This window comes from Phyllobates terribilis, unplaced genomic scaffold (assembly GCF_046119375.1).
Source record: "Phyllobates terribilis strain yellow unplaced genomic scaffold, ASM4611937v1 Scaffold_12__6_contigs__length_324123572, whole genome shotgun sequence".
Classification (NCBI taxonomy): Eukaryota; Metazoa; Chordata; class Amphibia; order Anura; family Dendrobatidae; genus Phyllobates; species Phyllobates terribilis.
This window is the reverse complement of record NW_027362772.1, coordinates 15,247,977-15,267,411: the sequence shown is the minus strand read 5'-3', so window position 1 is coordinate 15,267,411 and position 19,435 is coordinate 15,247,977. Positions and strand designations below refer to the sequence as shown.

Below are 19,435 nucleotides of genomic sequence, written 5' to 3'. Positions count from 1 at the left end.
GATACTGTCTGCTGAGCCGTATATCTAATCCTCTCCTGTGTGATACTGTCTGCTGAGCCGTGTATCTAATCCTATCCTGTGTGATACTGTCTGCTGAGCCGTGTATCTAATCCTATCCTGTGTGATACTGTCTGCTGAGCCGTGTATCTAATCCTATCCTGTGTGATACTGTCTGCTGAGCCGTGTATCTAATCCTCTCCTGTGTCATACTGTCTGCTGAGCGTGTATCTAATCCTCTCCTGTGTGATACTGTCTGCTGAGCTGTGTATCTAATCCTATCCTGTGTGATACTGTCTGCTGAGCTATGTATCTAATCCTATCCTGTGTGATACTGTCTGCTGAGCTATGTATCTAATCCTATCCTGTATGATACTGTCTGCTGAGCTGTGTATCTAATCCTCTCCTGTGTGATACTGTCTGCTGAGCTGTTTATCTAATCCTCTCCTGTGTGATACTGTCTGCTGAGCCGTGTATCTAATCCTCTCCTGTGTGATACTGTCTGCTGAGCCGTGTATCTAATCCTATCCTGTGTGATACTGTCTGCTGAGCCGTGTATCTAATCCTATCCTGTGTGATACTGTCTGCTGAGCTGTGTATCTAATCCTATCCTGTGTGATACTGTCTGCTGAGCCGTGTATCTAATCCTCTCCTGTGTGATACTGTCTGCTGAGCGTGTATCTAATCCTATCCTGTGTGATACTGTCTGCTGAGCTGTGTATCTAATCCTCTCCTGTGTGATACTGTCTGCTGAGCCGTGTATCTAATCCTCTCCTGTGTGATACTGTCTGCTGAGCCGTGTATCTAATCATATCCTGTGTGATACTGTCAGCTGAGCCGTATATCTAATCCTCTCCTGTGTGATACTGTCTGCTGAGCCGTGTATCTAATCCTATCCTGTGTGATACTGTCTGCTGAGCCGTGTATCTAATCCTATCCTGTGTGATACTGTCTGCTGAGCCGTGTATCTAATCCTCTCCTGTGTCATACTGTCTGCTGAGCGTGTATCTAATCCTCTCCTGTGTGATACTGTCTGCTGAGCTGTGTATCTAATCCTATCCTGTGTGATACTGTCTGCTGAGCTATGTATCTAATCCTATCCTGTGTGATACTGTCTGCTGAGCTATGTATCTAATCCTATCCTGTATGATACTGTCTGTTGAGCTGTGTATCTAATCCTCTCCTGTGTGATACTGTCTGCTGAGCCGTGTATCTAATCCTCTCCTGTGTGATACTGTCTGCTGAGCCGTGTATCTAATCCTATCCTGTGTGATTCTGTCTGCTGAGCCGTGTATCTAATCCTATTCTGTGTGATACTGTCTGCTGAGCCGTGTATCTAATCCTATCCTGTGTGATACCATCTGCTGAACCGTGTATCTAATGCTATCCTGAGTGATACCGTCTGCTGAGCTGTGTATCTAATCCTATCCTGTGTGATACTGTCTGCTGAGACGTGTATCTAATCCTATCCTGTGTGATACTGTCTGCTGAGCAGTGTATCTAATCCTCTCCTGTGTGATACTGTCTGCTGAGCCGTGTATCTAATCCTCTCCTGTGTGATACTGTCTGCTGAGCTGTGTATCTAATCCCATCCTGTGTGATACCGTCTGCTGAGCCGTGTATCTAATCTTATCCTGTGTGATACTGTCTACTGAGGCATGTATCTAATCCTATCCTGTGTGATACTGCCTGCTGAGCCATGTATCTAATCCTCTCCTGTGTGATACTGTCTGCTGAGCTGTGTATCTAATCCTATCCTGTGTGATACTGCCTGCTGAGCCGTGTATCAAATCCTCTCCTGTGTGATACTGTCTGCTGAGCCGTGTATCTAATCCTCTCCTGTGTGATACTGTCTGCTGAGCTGTGTATCTAATCCTATCCTGTGTGATACTGTGTATCTAATCCTATCCTGTGTGATACTGTCTGCTGAGCTGTGTATCTAATCCTATCCTGTGTGATACTATCTGCTGAGCCGTGTATCTAATCCTCTCCTGTGTGATACTGTCTGCTGAGCCGTGTATCTAATCCTATCCTGTGTGATACTGTGTATCTAATCCTATCCTGTGTGATACTGTCTGCTGAGCCGTGTATCTAATCCTCTCCTGTGTGATACTGTCTGCTGAGCCGTGTATCTAATCCTCTCCTGTGTAATACTGTCTGCTGAGCCGTGTATCTAATCCTATCCTGTGTGATACTGTCTGCTGAGCCGTGTATCTAATCCTATCCTGTGTGATACTGTCTGCTGAGCCGTGTATCTAATCCTCTCCTGTGTCATACTGTCTGCTGAGCGTGTATCTAATCCTCTCCTGTGTGATACTGTCTGCTGAGCTGTGTATCTAATCCTATCCTGTGTGATACTGTCTGCTGAGCTATGTATCTAATCCTATCCTGTGTGATACTGTCTGCTGAGCTATGTATCTAATCCTATCCTGTATGATACTGTCTGCTGAGCTGTTTATCTAATCCTCTCCTGTGTGATACTGTCTGCTGAGCCGTGTATCTAATCCTCTCCTGTGTGATACTGTCTGCTGAGCCGTGTATCTAATCCTATCCTGTGTGATACTGTCTGCTGAGCCGTGTATCTAATCCTATCCTGTGTGATACTGTCTGCTGAGCTGTGTATCTAATCCTATCCTGTGTGATACTGTCTGCTGAGCAGTGTATCTAATCCTCTCCTGTGTGATACTGTCTGCTGAGCGTGTATCTAATCCTATCCTGTGTGATACTGTCTGCTGAGCTGTGTATCTAATCCTCTCCTGTGTGATACTGTCTGCTGAGCCGTGTATCTAATCCTCTCCTGTGTGATACTGTCTGTTGAGCCGTGTATCTAATCCTATCCTGTGTGATACTGTCAGCTGAGCCGTATATCTAATCCTCTCCTGTGTGATACTGTCTGCTGAGCCGTGTATCTAATCCTATCCTGTGTGATACTGTCTGCTGAGCCGTGTATCTAATCCTATCCTGTGTGATACTGTCTGCTGAGCGTGTATCTAATCCTCTCCTGTGTGATACTGTCTGCTGAGCTGTGTATCTAATCCTATCCTGTGTGATACTGTCTGCTGAGCTATGTATCTAATCCTATCCTGTGTGATACTGTCTGCTGAGCTATGTATCTAATCCTATCCTGTATGATACTGTCTGCTGAACTGTGTATCTAATCCTCTCCTGTGTGATACTGTCTGCTGAGCCGTGTATCTAATCCTCTCCTGTGTGATACTGTCTGCTGAGCCGTGTATCTAATCCTATCCTGTGTGATTCTGTCTGCTGAGCCGTGTATCTAATCCTATCCTGTGTGATACTGTCTGCTGAGCCGTGTATCTAATCCTCTCCTGTGTCATACTGTCTGCTGAGCTGTGTATCTAATCCTATCCTGTGTGATACTGTCTGCTGAGCTATGTATCTAATTCTCTCCTGTGTGATACTGTCTGCTGAGCTGTGTATCTAATCCTCTCCTGTGTGATACTGTCTGCTGAGGCGTGTATCTAATCCTCTCCTGTGTGATACTGTCTGCTGAGCCGTGTATCTAATCCTATCCTGTGTGATACTGTCTGCTGAGCCGTGTATCTAATCCTCTCCTGTGTGATACTGTCTGCTGAGCCGTGTATCTAATCTTATTCTGTGTGATACTGTCTGCTGAGCCGTGTATCTAATCCTCTCCTGTGTGATACTGTCTGCTGAGCTGTGTATCTAATCCTCTCCTGTGTGATACTGTCTGCTGAGCAGTGTATCTAATCCTCTCCTGTGTGATACTGTCTGCTGAGCCGTGTATCTAATCCCATCCTGTGTGATACTGTCTGCTGAGCCGTGTATCTAATCCTCTCCTGTGTGATACTATCTGCTGAGCTGTGTATCTAATCCCATCCTGTGTGATACTGTCTGCTGAGCTGTGTATCTAATCCTATCCTGTGTGATACTATCTGCTGAGCTGTGTATCTAATCCTATCCTGTGTGATACTGTCTGCTGAGCCGTGTATCTAATCCTATCCTGTGTGATACTGTCCGCTGAGCCGTGTATCTAATCCTCTCCTGTGTGATACTGTCTGCTGAGCAGTGTATCTAATCCTATCCTGTGTGATACTGTCTGCTGAGCAGTGTATCTAATCCTCTCCTGTGTGGTACTGTCTGCTGAGCAGTGTATCTAATCCCATCCTGTGTGATACTGTCTGCTGAGCCGTGTATCTAATCCTATCCTGTGTGATGCTGTCTGCTGAGCCGTGTATCTAATCCTATCCTGTGTGATTCTGTCTGCTGAGCCGTGTATCTAATCCTATCCTGTGTGATACTGTCTGCTGAGCCGTGTATCTAATCCCATCCTGTGTGATACTGTCTGCTGAGCCGTGTATCTAATCCTATCCTGTGTGATGCTGTCTGCTGAGCCGTGTATCTAATCCTATCCTGTGTGATACTGTCTGCTGAGCTGTGTATCTAATCCTATCCTGTGTGATACTGTCTGCTGAGCTGTGTATCTAATCCTCTCCTGTGTGGTACTGTCTGCTGAGCAGTGTATCTAATCCCATCCTGTGTGATACTGTCTGCTGAGCCGTGTATCTAATCCTATCCTGTGTGATGCTGTCTGCTGAGCTGTGTATCTAATCCTCTCCTGTGTGATACTGTCTGCTGAGCCGTGTATCTAATCCTCTCCTGTGTGATACTGTCTGCTGTGCTGTGTATCTAATCCTATCCTGTGTGATACTGTCTGCTGAGCCGTGTATCTAATCCTCTCCTGTGTGATACTGTCTGCTGAGCCGTGTATCTAATCCTCTCCTGTGTGATACTGTCTGCTGAGCCGTGTATCTAAACCTATCCTGTGTGATACTGTCTGCTGAGCTGTGTATCTAATCCTATCCTGTGTGATACTGTCTGCTGAGCTGTGTATCTAATCCTCTCCTGTGTGGTACTGTCTGCTGAGCAGTGTATCTAATCCCATCCTGTGTGATACTGTCTGCTGAGCCGTGTATCTAATCCTATCCTGTGTGATGCTGTCTGCTGAGCTGTGTATCTAATCCTATCCTGTGTGATACTGTCTGCTGAGCCGTGTATCTAATCCTCTCCTGTGTGATACTGTCTGCTGTGCTGTGTATCTAATCCTATCCTGTGTGATACTGTCTGCTGAGCCGTGTATCTAATCCTCTCCTGTGTGATACTGTCTGCTGAGCCGTGTATCTAATCCTATCCTGTGTGATACTGTCTGCTGAGCCGTGTATCTAATCCTCTCCTGTGTGATACTGTCTGCTGAGCTGTGTATCTAATCCTATCCTGTGTGATACAGTCTGCTGAGCTGTGTATCTAATCCTCTCCTGTGTGATACTGTCTGCTGAGCCGTGTATCTAATCCTATCCTGTGTGATGCTGTCTGCTGAGCTGTGTATCTAATCCTATCCTGTGTGATACTGTCTGCTGAGCCGTGTATCTAATCCTCTCCTGTGTGATACTGTCTGCTGTGCTGTGTATCTAATCCTATCCTGTGTGATACTGTCTGCTGAGCCGTGTATCTAATCCTCTCCTGTGTGATACTGTCTGCTGAGCTGTGTATCTAATCCTATCCTGTGTGATACAGTCTGCTGAGCCGTGTATCTAATCCTCTCCTGTGTGATACTGTCTGCTGTGCTGTGTATCTAATCCTATCCTGTGTGATACTGTCTGCTGTGCCGTGTATCTAATCCTATCCTGTGTGATACAGTCTGCTGAGCTGTGTATCTAATCCTCCCCTGCGTGATACTGTCTGCTGAGCCGTGTATCTAATCCTCTCCTGTGTGATACTGTCTGCTGAGCTGTGTATCTAATCCTATCCTGTGTGATACAGTCTGCTGAGCTGTGTATCTAATCCTCTCCTGTGTGATACTGTCTGCTGAGCCGTGTATCTAATCCTATCCTGTGTGATGCTGTCTGCTGAGCTGTGTATCTAATCCTATCCTGTGTGATACTGTCTGCTGAGCCGTGTATCTAATCCTCTCCTGTGTGATACTGTCTGCTGTGCTGTGTATCTAATCCTATCCTGTGTGATACTGTCTGCTGAGCCGTGTATCTAATCCTCTCCTGTGTGATACTGTCTGCTGAGCTGTGTATCTAATCCTATCCTGTGTGATACAGTCTGCTGAGCCGTGTATCTAATCCTCTCCTGTGTGATACTGTCTGCTGTGCTGTGTATCTAATCCTATCCTGTGTGATACTGTCTGCTGTGCCGTGTATCTAATCCTATCCTGTGTGATACAGTCTGCTGAGCTGTGTATCTAATCCTCCCCTGCGTGATACTGTCTGCTGAGCCGTGTATCTAATCCTCTCCTGTGTGATACTGTCTGCGGAGCCGTGTATCTAATCCTCTCCTGTGTGATACTGTCTGCTGAGCTGTGTATCTAATCCTATCCTGTGTGATACAGTCTGCTGAGCTGTGTATCTAATCCTCTCCTGTGTGATACTGTCTGCTGAGCTGTGTATCTAATCCTATCCTGTGTGATACTGTCTGCTGAGCCGTGTATCTAATCCTATCCTGTGTGATACTCTCTGCTGAGCCGTGTATCTAATCCTCTCCTGTGTGATACTGTCTGCTGAGCTGTGTATCTAATCCTATTCTGTGTGATACTGTCTGCTGAGCTGTGTATCTAATCCTCTCCTGTGTGATACTGTCTGCTGAGCCGTGTATCTAATCCTATCCTGTGTGATACTGTCTGCTGAGCTGTGTATCTAATCCTCTCCTGTGTGATACTGTCAGCTCAGGATGTATCTCAGCCCTGCTGCGCTCAGTCTCAGCGCTCCCTCTACTACTCCCCCCATCGTGTGCTCTCACCTCCTCCAGGTGATCCGCGGCTCGGGGTGGCCGCTCACGTAGCAGGTGAAGGAGACGTTGGATCTGGATGTGATGTTGGGGTTTGTAGTGTTGAAGTGAACGATTGGAGCCGCTGACGACAGAGAAGAGACAACGTCACCATACAGAGGTCACCGGACCTCCCAACACTGTTATATGGGCGTCTATCACCCCGGATATTGTTATATGGAGGTCTATCACCCCTGACACTGTTATATGGGGGTCTATCACCCCTGATATTGTTATATGGAGGTCTATTGCCCCTGACATTGTTATATGGGGTCTATCACCCCTGACACTGTTATATTGGGTCTATCACCCCTGACACTGTTAAATGGGGTCTATCACCCCTGACATTGTTATATCGGGTCTATCACCCCTGACATTGTTATATGGGGTCAATCACCCCTGACACTGTTATATTGGGTCTATCACCCCTGACACTGTTAAATGGGGTATACCACCCTTGACATTGTTATATGGGGTCTATCACACCTGACACTGTGATATGGGGTCAATCACCCCTGATACTGTTATATGGGGGTCTATCACTCCTGACATTGTTATATGGGGGTCTATCACCCCTGACACTGTTAAATGGGGTCTATCACCCCTGACATTGTTATATGGGGTCTATCACCCCTGACACTGTTATATTGGGTCTATCACCCCTGACACTGTTATATTGGGTCTATCACCCCTGACACTGTTAAATGGGGTATACCACCCTTGACATTGTTATATGGGGTCTATCACACCTGACACTGTTATATGGGGTCAATCACCCCTGATACTGTTATATGGGGGTCTATCACCCCTGACATTGTTATATGGGGGTCTATCACCCCTGACACTGTTATATGGGGTCTATCACCCCTGACACTGTTATATGGGGGTCTATCACCGCTGACACTGTTATATGGGGTCTATCACCCCTGACACTGTTATATGGGGGGTCTATCACCCCTGACATTGTTATATTGGGTCTATCAGCCCTGACACTGTTACATGGGGTATACCACCCTTGACATTGTTATATGGGGGTCTATCACCCCTGACACTGTTATATGGGGTCTATCACCCCTGACATTGTTATATGGGGGTCTATCACCCCTGACACTGTTATATGGGGTCTATCACCCCTGACACTGTTATATGGGGGGTCTATCACCCCTGACATTGTTATATTGGGTCTATCAGCCTTGACACTGTTACATGGGGTCTAGCACACCTGACACTGTTATATGGGGTCAATCACCCCTGACACTGTTATATGGGGGTCTATCACCCCTGACATTGTTATATGGGGTCTATCACCCCTGATACTTTTATATGCGGGTCTATCACCCCTGACACTTATATGGGGGTCTATCACCCCTGACATTGTTATATGGGGTCTATCACCCCTGACACTGTTATATGGGGTCTATCACCCCTGACATTGTTATATGGACGTCTATCACCCCTGACACTGTTATATGGGGGTCTATCACCCCTGACATTGTTATATGGGGTCTATCACCCCTGACATTGTTATATGGGGTCTATCACCACCTAATACTGTTGTAAATGATGGGGTCCTGTATGTAAAGTCTCTGATAAAGCGCTAGTGAAACGGCCCCATTGTTCCTTTGGTACCAGGCTCTGCACCATTCCTGGCCCCATATGCAGTACCGTGGCCCCATAATACCTAGATTGTGAGCCCCAATGGGGACAGTGCTGATAATATCTGTAAATTGTCTGAATTGTAAAGCGCTGCGGAATATGTTGGCGCTATATAAATAAAAAGATTATTATTATTTATAGCAGTCCCGGGGGGGCTGCATTAGATCTAGTGCGTTAGCGGACAGTGAGTGTAACAGTGCCGGGGTCTCACCGTTGACGATGACGGACACGTTCTTGTAGGCCATCTCGTTCCTCTCGCTGATGTACGCCATGCAGTAGTACACGCCGGCGTCGGACAGCCGGATCTTCTCTATGGTCAGCGTGCCGTCAGTGCTGGCAGAGAGGTGACCTGTGGGGAAAGCCATAGGACTGTGATGGGGCGCTCCATGGGGGGGCAATGGACTGTCGGTATAGAAGGGTCCGGCATTGACCTGGGATGGGGGTGATAGCCATTCCATAGCGGTACCAGGTCACCTGGGGGTGCGGGATTCCCTCCACATCACAGGGCAGCTTAGCCGTGGTATCTGCAGTGAATTCCTTCCGCGTCGCCACATCCTTCACAAATGTGGGTTTTCCTGTAGACATTAAAGAGAAATTTCCGATTTATTATTATGGAATATCGTTGTATTACCGCGTTCTGACCTCTAGGGGCGCCGCAGAGCAATATATTACACTGTACACTACAACTTACTGATGATCCTCAGCTTGATCTCCGCTGTGGAAGTCTCTCCAGACTCGGTCTCAGCGTGGCACTGGATCAGGCGCTCCGGCTCCACCTTGGTTGCTGTCACGTACAGGCTCCGCACGCTCTCATCAATGTCTTTTTGCTTGTAGCGACCTTCTTCATCCTCAATCTCCTCATTATCAAAAATCCATTTTATTGTGGCTTCAACATTAGCTGCAGGAAGAAATACAAGGATTCGGGAGAATCTGTGACCACCAACCTGTATGTCAGAGGTGGTCAGCGCTGCCCCCTGGTGGTGATGTCATCAGTGCTAGCATTTAATTGTGTTACATTGTAATCAGGGTAAGGGACCTGTTCTTACATTTACATAGGAAGTCCTTTCCTTCTCCAAGAAAAATCTCCCCGTTAGATGGGATGATCTCCAGTCCGGGCTTAGAACAGAAAACTACAGGAAAAAAACACTATTCATTTCTGATTCACATAAATCAACATTAGAAAATAATTAAAGATAGTCCAAATTACCATAAACTAAGGGTTAAAGTGTAACAACCAAAGAGTAAAGGGACAACGCCGCCTAAAGAATTAAAGGGAAACCCTACCCGAGAATTACACAATCCACCCCAAAATCAAAGGAGAGCTACACCCAGGAATTAAAGGGAATCTCCACCAAAGAATTAAAGGGAATCTCCACCAAAGAATAAAGGGACCACACCGCCTAAGAATTAAAGGGAAACCCTACCCGAGAATTACACAATCCACCCCAAAATCAAAGGAGAGCTACACCCAGGAATTAAAGGGAATCTCCACCAAAGAATTAAAGGGAATCTCCACCAAAGAATAAAGGGACAACACCGTCTAAGAATTAAAGGGAAACCCTACCCGAGAATTACACAATCCACCCCAAAATCAAAGGAGAGCTGCACCCAGGAATTAAAGGGAATCTCCACCAAAGAATTAAAGGGAATCTCCATCAAAGAATTAAAGGGAATCTCCACCAAAGAGTTAAAGGGAATTTCCACCAAAGAATAAAGGGACAACACCGTCTAAGAATTAAAGGGAAACCCTACCCAAGAATTACACAATCCACCCCAAAATCAAAGGAGAGCTGCACCCAGGAATTAAAGGGAATCTCCACCAAAGAATTAAAGGGGATCTCCATCAAAGAATTAAAGGGAATCTCCACCAAAGAGTTAAAGGGAATCTCCACCAAAGAATTAAAGGGAATCTCCACCAAAGAGTTAAAGGGAATCTCCACCAAAGAGTTAAAGGGAATCTCCACCAATGAATTGAAGGGAATCTCCACCAAAGAATTGAAGGGAATCTCCACCAAAGAATTAAAGGGAATCTCCACCAAATAATCAAAGGGAATCTCCACCAAAGAATTAAAGGGAATCTCCACCAATGAATTAAAGGGAATCTCCACCAATGAATTAAAGGGAATCTCCACTAAAGAATTAAAGGGAATCTCCACCAATGAATTATTGGGAATCTCCACCAAAAAATTAATGAGAATCTCCACCAAAGAATTAATGGGAATCTCCAATCAAGTGTCAAAGAGGAGCTTCAACTAAAAATGAAAGAAAAATTTCACCCAAGAATTATATGTAATCAGTGGATAGCTCCATCATGGAAAACATTAGAAAACTCCCCCCAGTGATTAAACGAATACTCTACCTAGGAATCAGAGGATAGCTGAACCCAAAATCTAAAAGAAAATTAGACCCATGAATTAAAAGAGCACCCCACACAAGAATCAACGGTTATATCCTTCAAGAAATACTCCAACCAAGAATCAAAGGAGAGCTGCACCCAAAAATTAAAGGAAGTCTACACCCAAGAATTATATGTAATCAAAGGATAGGACCATAAAGAGAACATTAGAAAACTCCACCCAATAACTAAATGAACCCTCTACCTAAGAATCAAAGTATGACAGCACCCAAGAGTTAAGAAAAATACTCCACCAAAGAATCAAAGGAGAGCTGCGCCCAAAAATATAAAGGAAAACTCCACCCGAGAATTATATGGAAACACCATCCACAAATCAAAGGATATCTCCATCCACTGAATGCTCTACCTAATAAAGTACTCCACCCAGGAATCAAAGGGTGGCTGCACCCAAAATCTGAAGGAGAATTACACCCATGAATTAAAAGAGCTCCCCGCCCAAGAATCAAAGGATATACCCATCCAAACATTAAAGAAAAGGAGAGCTGCACCCAAAAATTCAAGGAAATCTACACCCAAGGATTATATGCAAACGCCACCCTAAAATCAAAGGATATCGCCATCAAAATAATTAAAGGAACCCAAGAATTAAAGACTAGCTGCATCCAAAAACTAAAGGAAAAACGCTAATAACTAAATCATTACTTCACCCAAGAATTAAAGAGGAACTTCACACTAAAATTGAAATGAAGCTCCACCTACAAATAAAAGGAAAATGTTACCAAATTTTTGCACCCCTCGCTCAGACCTCAGTCTCTCAATGGTCCCGAGAGGAGGAGCAGCGAGTGATATCTGATTATTTGCTGCTACTCATTAGTCATCCGCTCTGTAACCGCTCGGACTTCTCAGCGTTCTATCATTACATTTGATACATTGTTGTACAATTTTATTGGAATATTTTTTTTAAATACAGAAACAAATAATTTATCTGTTTTCAAAATCTAAAGCGAAACAACAAAAAGGAAAACGACAATAAAATTCCAGATGAAGCGCAGGTCAAATTCATCACAAAAGGAATGAACCTTATTTCCCCCTGCGGGATTGTTGGAGGAGGCCCAGAGCAGCCGCTGATCTGTGCTGACAATGACGTGTGCCAGCCACAGTGTTCATCCCGGGAACAACAAGAGGATCCAGATATCAGGCATCTTGGGAAGAGATTCTGTACAACTGCTAATACACTTATTATATCCCAGATCCTTCACCGCTCAAGAGTCCAGTGGGCGGGCTTAATGATGACATTTATTGTTATGATTTATGAATTATCTCTGTCTGTCTGTTTGTTTGTCTATCCATTAGCTATTCATCCATCTATCTATCCCATAATAATAATAATCCCATATCTATCTATCTATCATCTATCTATCCCATATCTATCTATCTATCTATCTATCTATCCCATAATAATAATAATCCCATATCTATCTATCTATCATCTATCTATCCCATATCTATCTATCTATCTATCTATCCCATAATAATAATCCCATATATACATCCCATATCTAACTATCCCATAATAATAATAATCCCATATATATATCCCATATCTATCTATCCCATAATAATAATAATCCCATATATATATCCCATATCTATCTATCCCATAATAATAATAATCCCATATCTATCTATCTATCATCTATCTATCCCATATCTATCTATCTATCCCATAATAATAATCCCATATATACATCCCATATCTAACTATCCCATAATAATAATAATCCCATATATATATCCCATATCTATCTATCCCATAATAATAATAATCCCATATATATATCCCATATCTATCTATCCCATAATAATAATAATCCCATATCTATCTATCTATCAATCATCTATCTATCTATCTATTATCTATCATCTATCTATTATTTATCTATCTATTATCTATCTATTATCTATTATTTATCTATCTATTATCTATCTATTATCTATCTATTATCTATTATCTATCTATTATCTATTATCTATCATCTATCTATCATCTATCTATCTATCTATTATCTATCTATTATCTATCTTCTATCTATATATCTATTATCTATCTATTATCTATCATCTATCTATTATCTATCTATTATCTATCTATTATCTATCATCTATCTATTATCTATCTATTATCTATCATCTATCTATTATCTATCATCTATCTATCATCTATCTATTATCTATCTATCTATTATCTATCATCTATCTATCTATCCCATATCTATCCCATATCTATCTATCCCATAATAATAATAATAATCCCATATCTATCTATCAATCATCTATCTATCTATTATCTATTATCTATCAATCATCTATCTATCTATTATCTATCATCTATCTATCCCATATCTATCCCATAACTATCTATCCCATAATAATAATCCCGTACATATATCGCATATCTATCTATCCCATAATAATAATAATCCCATATCTATCTATCATCTATCTATCTATCATCTATCTATTCCATATCTATCCCATAACTATCTATCTATCTATCCCATAATAATAATAATCCCATATATATATCCCATATCTATCTATCCCATATCTATCCCATAACTATCTATCCCATAATAATAATAATAATCCCATATATATCCCATATCTATCTCTCCATCTATCTATCCCATAATAACAATATTCCTATATATATCTATCCCGTATCTATCTATCCCATATCTAACTATCCCATATCTATCCCATATCTATCTATCCCATAATAATAATAATAATAATAATAATAATGCCATATCTATCTATCTATGCAGAATAACTAGTAATTTGTCATTTTTAGTCATTAAATTAAACTATATTTTTCACTTCAAAATTCAACTTAAAACAACTTTTAGTAGAAATTTTCATTAAATTAGAAGAAACATTATAATAATAATTATTAATCTGCGCATTTAAAAAGAACAATAGCAACAAGAAAATTCCCACTCCCCTTCATCACCCCAAACTACACCTGATGCTAATAAATTAAGAATGAGACATATTGAAAAAAATGTCAATAGGTTTCATGAAGCCTTTAAAGAAAAATCTGTATATATCTTTAATATCTATTGTTTTTTTTCTATTAAAAAATAAATCTAAAATGAACATTGAGGAATAATAATAATAGTAATAATAATAATAATAATAATAATAATGACATTTCTGGAAGTCATTGGAGTATTTAAAATAAAATAAGAAATATTGTGCAAAAAAAAGAGATAAAAGAGCTAGAAATAATGGATGTGAGAAATGTAACAGCATGTCACAATGTGAGATCCATAATGTAACAGCATATCACAATGTGAGATCCATAATGTAACAGCATATCACAATGTGAGATCCATAATGTAACAGCATGTCACAATGTGAGATCCATAATGTAACAGCATATCACAATGTGAGATCCATAATGTAACAGCATGTCACAATGTGAGATCCATAATGTAACAGCATGTCACAATGTGAGATCCATAATGTAACAGCATATCACAATGTGAGATCCATAATGTAACAGCATGTCACAATGTGAGATCCATAATGTAACAGCATGTCACAATGTGAGATCCATAATGTAACAGCATATCACAATGTGAGATCCATAATGTAACAGCATATCACAATGTGAGATCCATAATGTAACAGCATGTCACAATGTGAGATCCATAATGTAACAGCATGTCACAATGTGAGATCCATAATGTAACAGCATGTCACAATGTGAGATCCATAATGTAACAGCATATCACAATGTGAGATCCATAATGTAACAGCATGTCACAATGTGAGATCCATAATGTAACAGCATGTCACAATGTGAGATCCATAATGTAACAGCATATCACAATGTGAGATCCATAATGTAACAGCATGTCACAATGTGAGATCCATAATGTAACAGCATGTCACAATGTGAGATCCATAATGTAACAGCGTGTCACAATGTGAGATCCATAATGTAACAGCATGTCACAATGTGAGATCCATAATGTAACAGCATATCACAATGTGAGATCCATAATGTAACAGCATGTCACAATGTGAGATCCATAATGTAACAGCATGTCACAATGTGAGATCCATAATGTAACAGCATATCACAATGTGAGATCCATAATGTAACAGCATGTCACAATGTGAGATCCATAATGTAACAGCATGTCACAATGTGAGATCCATAATGTAACAGCATGTCACAATGTGAGATCCATAATGTAACAGCATGTCACAATGTGAGATCCATAATGTAACAGCATGTCACAATGTGAGATCCATAATGTAACAGCGTGTCACAATGTGAGATCCATAATGTAACAGCATGTCACAATGTGAGATCCATAATGTAACAGCATGTCACAATGTGAGATCCATAATGTAACAGCATATCACAATGTGAGATCCATAATGTAACAGCATGTCACAATGTGAGATCCATAATGTAACAGCATATCACAATGTGAGATCCATAATGTAACAGCATGTCACAATGTGAGATCCATAATGTAACAGCATATCACAATGTGAGATCCATAATGTAACAGCATGTCACAATGTGAGATCCATAATGTAACAGCATGTCACAATGTGAGATCCATAATGTAACAGCATGTCACAATGTGAGATCCATAATGTAACAGCATGTCACAATGTGAGATCCATAATGTAACAGCATGTCACAATGTGAGATCCATAATGTAACAGCATATCACAATGTGAGATCCATAATGTAACAGCATGTCACAATGTGAGATCCATAATGTAACAGCATGTCACAATGTGAGATCCATAATGTAACAGCATGTCACAATGTGAGATCCATAATGTAACAGCATGTCACAATGTGAGATCCATAATGTAACAGCATATCACAATGTGAGATCCATAATGTAACAGCATATCACAATGTGAGATCCATAATGTAACAGCATGTCACAATGTGAGATCCATAATGTAACAGCATATCACAATGTGAGATCCATAATGTAACAGCATGTCACAATGTGAGATCCATAATGTAACAGCATATCACAATGTGAGATCCATAATGTAACAGCATGTCACAATGTGAGATCCATAATGTAACAGCATGTCACAATGTGAGATCCATAATGTAACAGCATATCACAATGTGAGATCCATAATGTAACAGCATGTCACAATGTGAGATCCATAATGTAACAGCATGTCACAATGTGAGATCCATAATGTAACAGCATGTCACAATGTGAGATCCATAATGTAACAGCATGTCACAATGTGAGATCTATAATGTAACAGCATGTCACAATGTGAGATCCATAATGTAACAGCATATCACAATGTGAGATCCATAATGTAACAGCATGTCACAATGTGAGATCCATAATGTAACAGCATATCACAATGTGAGATCCATAATGTAACAGCATGTCACAATGTGAGATCCATAATGTAACAGCATATCACAATGTGAGATCCATAATGTAACAGCATGTCACAATGTGAGATCCATAATGTAACAGCATGTCACAATGTGAGATCCATAATGTAACAGCATGTCACAATGTGAGATCCATAATGTAACAGCATGTCACAATGTGAGATCCATAATGTAACAGCATGTCACAATGTGAGATCCATAATGTAACAGCATGTCACAATGTGAGATCCATAATGTAACAGCATGTCACAATGTGAGATCCATAATGTAACAGCATGTCACAATGTGAGATCCATAATGTAACAGCATATCACAATGTGAGATCCATAATGTAACAGCATGTCACAATGTGAGATCCATAATGTAACAGCATATCACAATGTGAGATCCATAATGTAACAGCATGTCACAATGTGAGATCCATAATGTAACAGCATATCACAATGTGAGATCCATAATGTAACAGCATGTCACAATGTGAGATCCATAATGTAACAGCATGTCACAATGTGAGATCCATAATGTAACAGCATGTCACAATGTGAGATCCATAATGTAACAGCATGTCACAATGTGAGATCCATAATGTAACAGCATATCACAATGTGAGATCCATAATGTAACAGCATGTCACAATGTGAGATCCATAATGTAACAGCATGTCACAATGTGAGATCCATAATGTAACAGCATGTCACAATGTGAGATCCATAATGTAACAGCATATCACAATGTGAGATCCATAATGTAACAGCATATCACAATGTGAGATCCATAATGTAACAGCATGTCACAATGTGAGATCCATAATGTAACAGCATATCACAATGTGAGATCCATAATGTAACAGCATGTCACAATGTGAGATCCATAATGTAACAGCATATCACAATGTGAGATCCATAATGTAACAGCATATCACAATGTGAGATCCATAATGTAACAGCATGTCACAATGTGAGATCTATAATGTAACAGCATATCACAATGTGAGATCCATAATGTAACAGCATGTCACAATGTGAGATCCATAATGTAACAGCGTGTCACAATGTGAGATCCATAATGTAACAGCATGTCACAATGTGAGATCCATAATGTAACAGCATGTCACAATGTGAGATCCATAATGTAACAGCATGTCACAATGTGAGATCCATAATGTAACAGCATGTCACAATGTGAGATCCATAATGTAACAGCATATCACAATGTGAGATCCATAATGTAACAGCATGTCACAATGTGAGATCCATAATGTAACAGCATGTCACAATGTGAGATCCATAATGTAACAGCATGTCACAATGTGAGATCCATAATGTAACAGCATATCACAATGTGAGATCCATAATGTAACAGCATATCACAATGTGAGATCCATAATGTAACAGCATGTCACAATGTGAGATCCATAATGTAACAGCATATCACAATGTGAGATCCATAATGTAACAGCATGTCACAATGTGAGATCCATAATGTAACAGCATATCACAATGTGAGATCCATAATGTAACAGCATATCACAATGTGAGATCCATAATGTAACAGCATGTCACAATGTGAGATCTATAATGTAACAGCATGTCACAATGTGAGATCCATAATGTAACAGCATGTCACAATGTGAGATCCATAATGTAACAGCATATCACAATGTGAGATCCATAATGTAACAGCATGTCACAATGTGAGATCCATAATGTAACAGCGTGTCACAATGTGAGATCCATAATGTAACAGCATGTCACAATGTGAGATCCATAATGTAACAGCATGTCACAATGTGAGATCCATAATGTAACAATGTAGCAGCTGCAGTGAGAAGCTCTCACCTGACTCTGTCAGCAGCAGGAGTAAGATGGCTGAGCTTCCTTGTGGTGACATCTTCAGCATCTTGTGGTCCTTGTGACGGTGTCTGGTGCACAGTGGTGACTCTTAGGGGATTTATATCCTGGGGTCCCTGCCCCTGCCCTGCAGCCCCCTCCTCACCCCATCTCACGTCCAGCTCTCTGCTCACCTCATCACCATGTCATCCTAGAGTCTGTGAGGCGCCACAGAGGGAGACCCTAGCGGAGAGGAAAGGAGGGGATGGGGGGCGGCGGCGGGGGACACTGGAGAAGAGGGAGGCTGCTGCAGGAGACAGAAGGAATCTCATTGTATTCTATGGAACCGACTTATATCTAATGTAACCCTCCAGAAAAGACACTAAAGATAAAGGTGAAGCCGCCCCTAGGATCTGCTGTGCACAGATGGAACTTTAGTTTTCACTTTTGCAAAAGAAAATAAACCCCAAATGTTTTTCTTTCTTTTTCTTAACTAAAAAAAAAACTGTTTTCAAAATACTTAAGTGGCCGAAACTGCAAAGAGTGAAGGAAGCTCTGACCGCTGCTGCTACAGGCGGGTGCCGACTGTAGAGCACAGCCATCAACTGGAGGGTATGGAGCATGCAGCTATACCTGCCCTCAACCGAAACGTCACCGGTCCGGAAGGGGTTAACAAGCAGGAAAAAATGTATGCCCAAGTTATACCAGCTGTACATACTGTATATCATTACATAGAGAAGATACCCAGGTTATACCAGCCGTGCATATATAATTATATACAGGAGATGCCCAGGTTATACCAGCTGTACATGTATAATTATATACAGGAGATGCCCAGGTTATACCAGCTGTACATATATAATTATATACAGGAGATGCCCAGGTTATACCAGCTGTACATATATAATTATATACAGGAGATGCCCGGGTTATACCAGCTGTACATACTGTATATCATTACATAGACAAGATACCCAGGTTATACCAGCCGTGCATACAGTATATAATTATATCCAGGAGATACCCAGGTTATACCAGCTGCACATGTATAATTATATACAGGAGATGCCCAGGTTATACCAGGTGTATTTATATAATTATATACAGGAGATGCCCAGGTTATACCAGCTGTACATATATAATTATATACAGGAGATACCCAGGTTATACCAGCTGTACATATATAATTATATACAGGAGATGCCCGGGTTATACCAGCTGTACATACTGTATATCATTACATAGAGAAGATACCCACGTTATACCAGCTGTACATATATAATTATATACAGGAGATGCCCGGGTTATACCAGCTGG

General features: G+C 41.3%; 1 protein-coding gene across 1 annotated transcript in view; it reads right to left on the bottom strand.

Moving 5' to 3' along the window:
* The window catches only part of LOC141172910 (neural cell adhesion molecule 1-like), a 29,685-nt gene extending 11,272 nt beyond the window's left edge, over positions 1 to 18,413 (bottom strand). Inside the window, exons 1-6 of the mRNA XM_073657528.1 lie at positions 18,128 to 18,413; positions 9,510 to 9,593; positions 9,155 to 9,361; positions 8,895 to 9,038; positions 8,675 to 8,812; positions 6,781 to 6,892 (exon numbers count right to left, since the gene is read on the bottom strand). Coding sequence (XP_073513629.1) covers positions 6,781 to 6,892; positions 8,675 to 8,812; positions 8,895 to 9,038; positions 9,155 to 9,361; positions 9,510 to 9,593; positions 18,128 to 18,188 — 746 coding nt within the window. The 5' untranslated portion in view covers positions 18,189 to 18,413. The remainder of the gene's footprint in view (positions 1 to 6,780; positions 6,893 to 8,674; positions 8,813 to 8,894; positions 9,039 to 9,154; positions 9,362 to 9,509; positions 9,594 to 18,127) is intronic.
* Between the last annotated feature and the right edge of the window lie 1,022 nt (positions 18,414 to 19,435).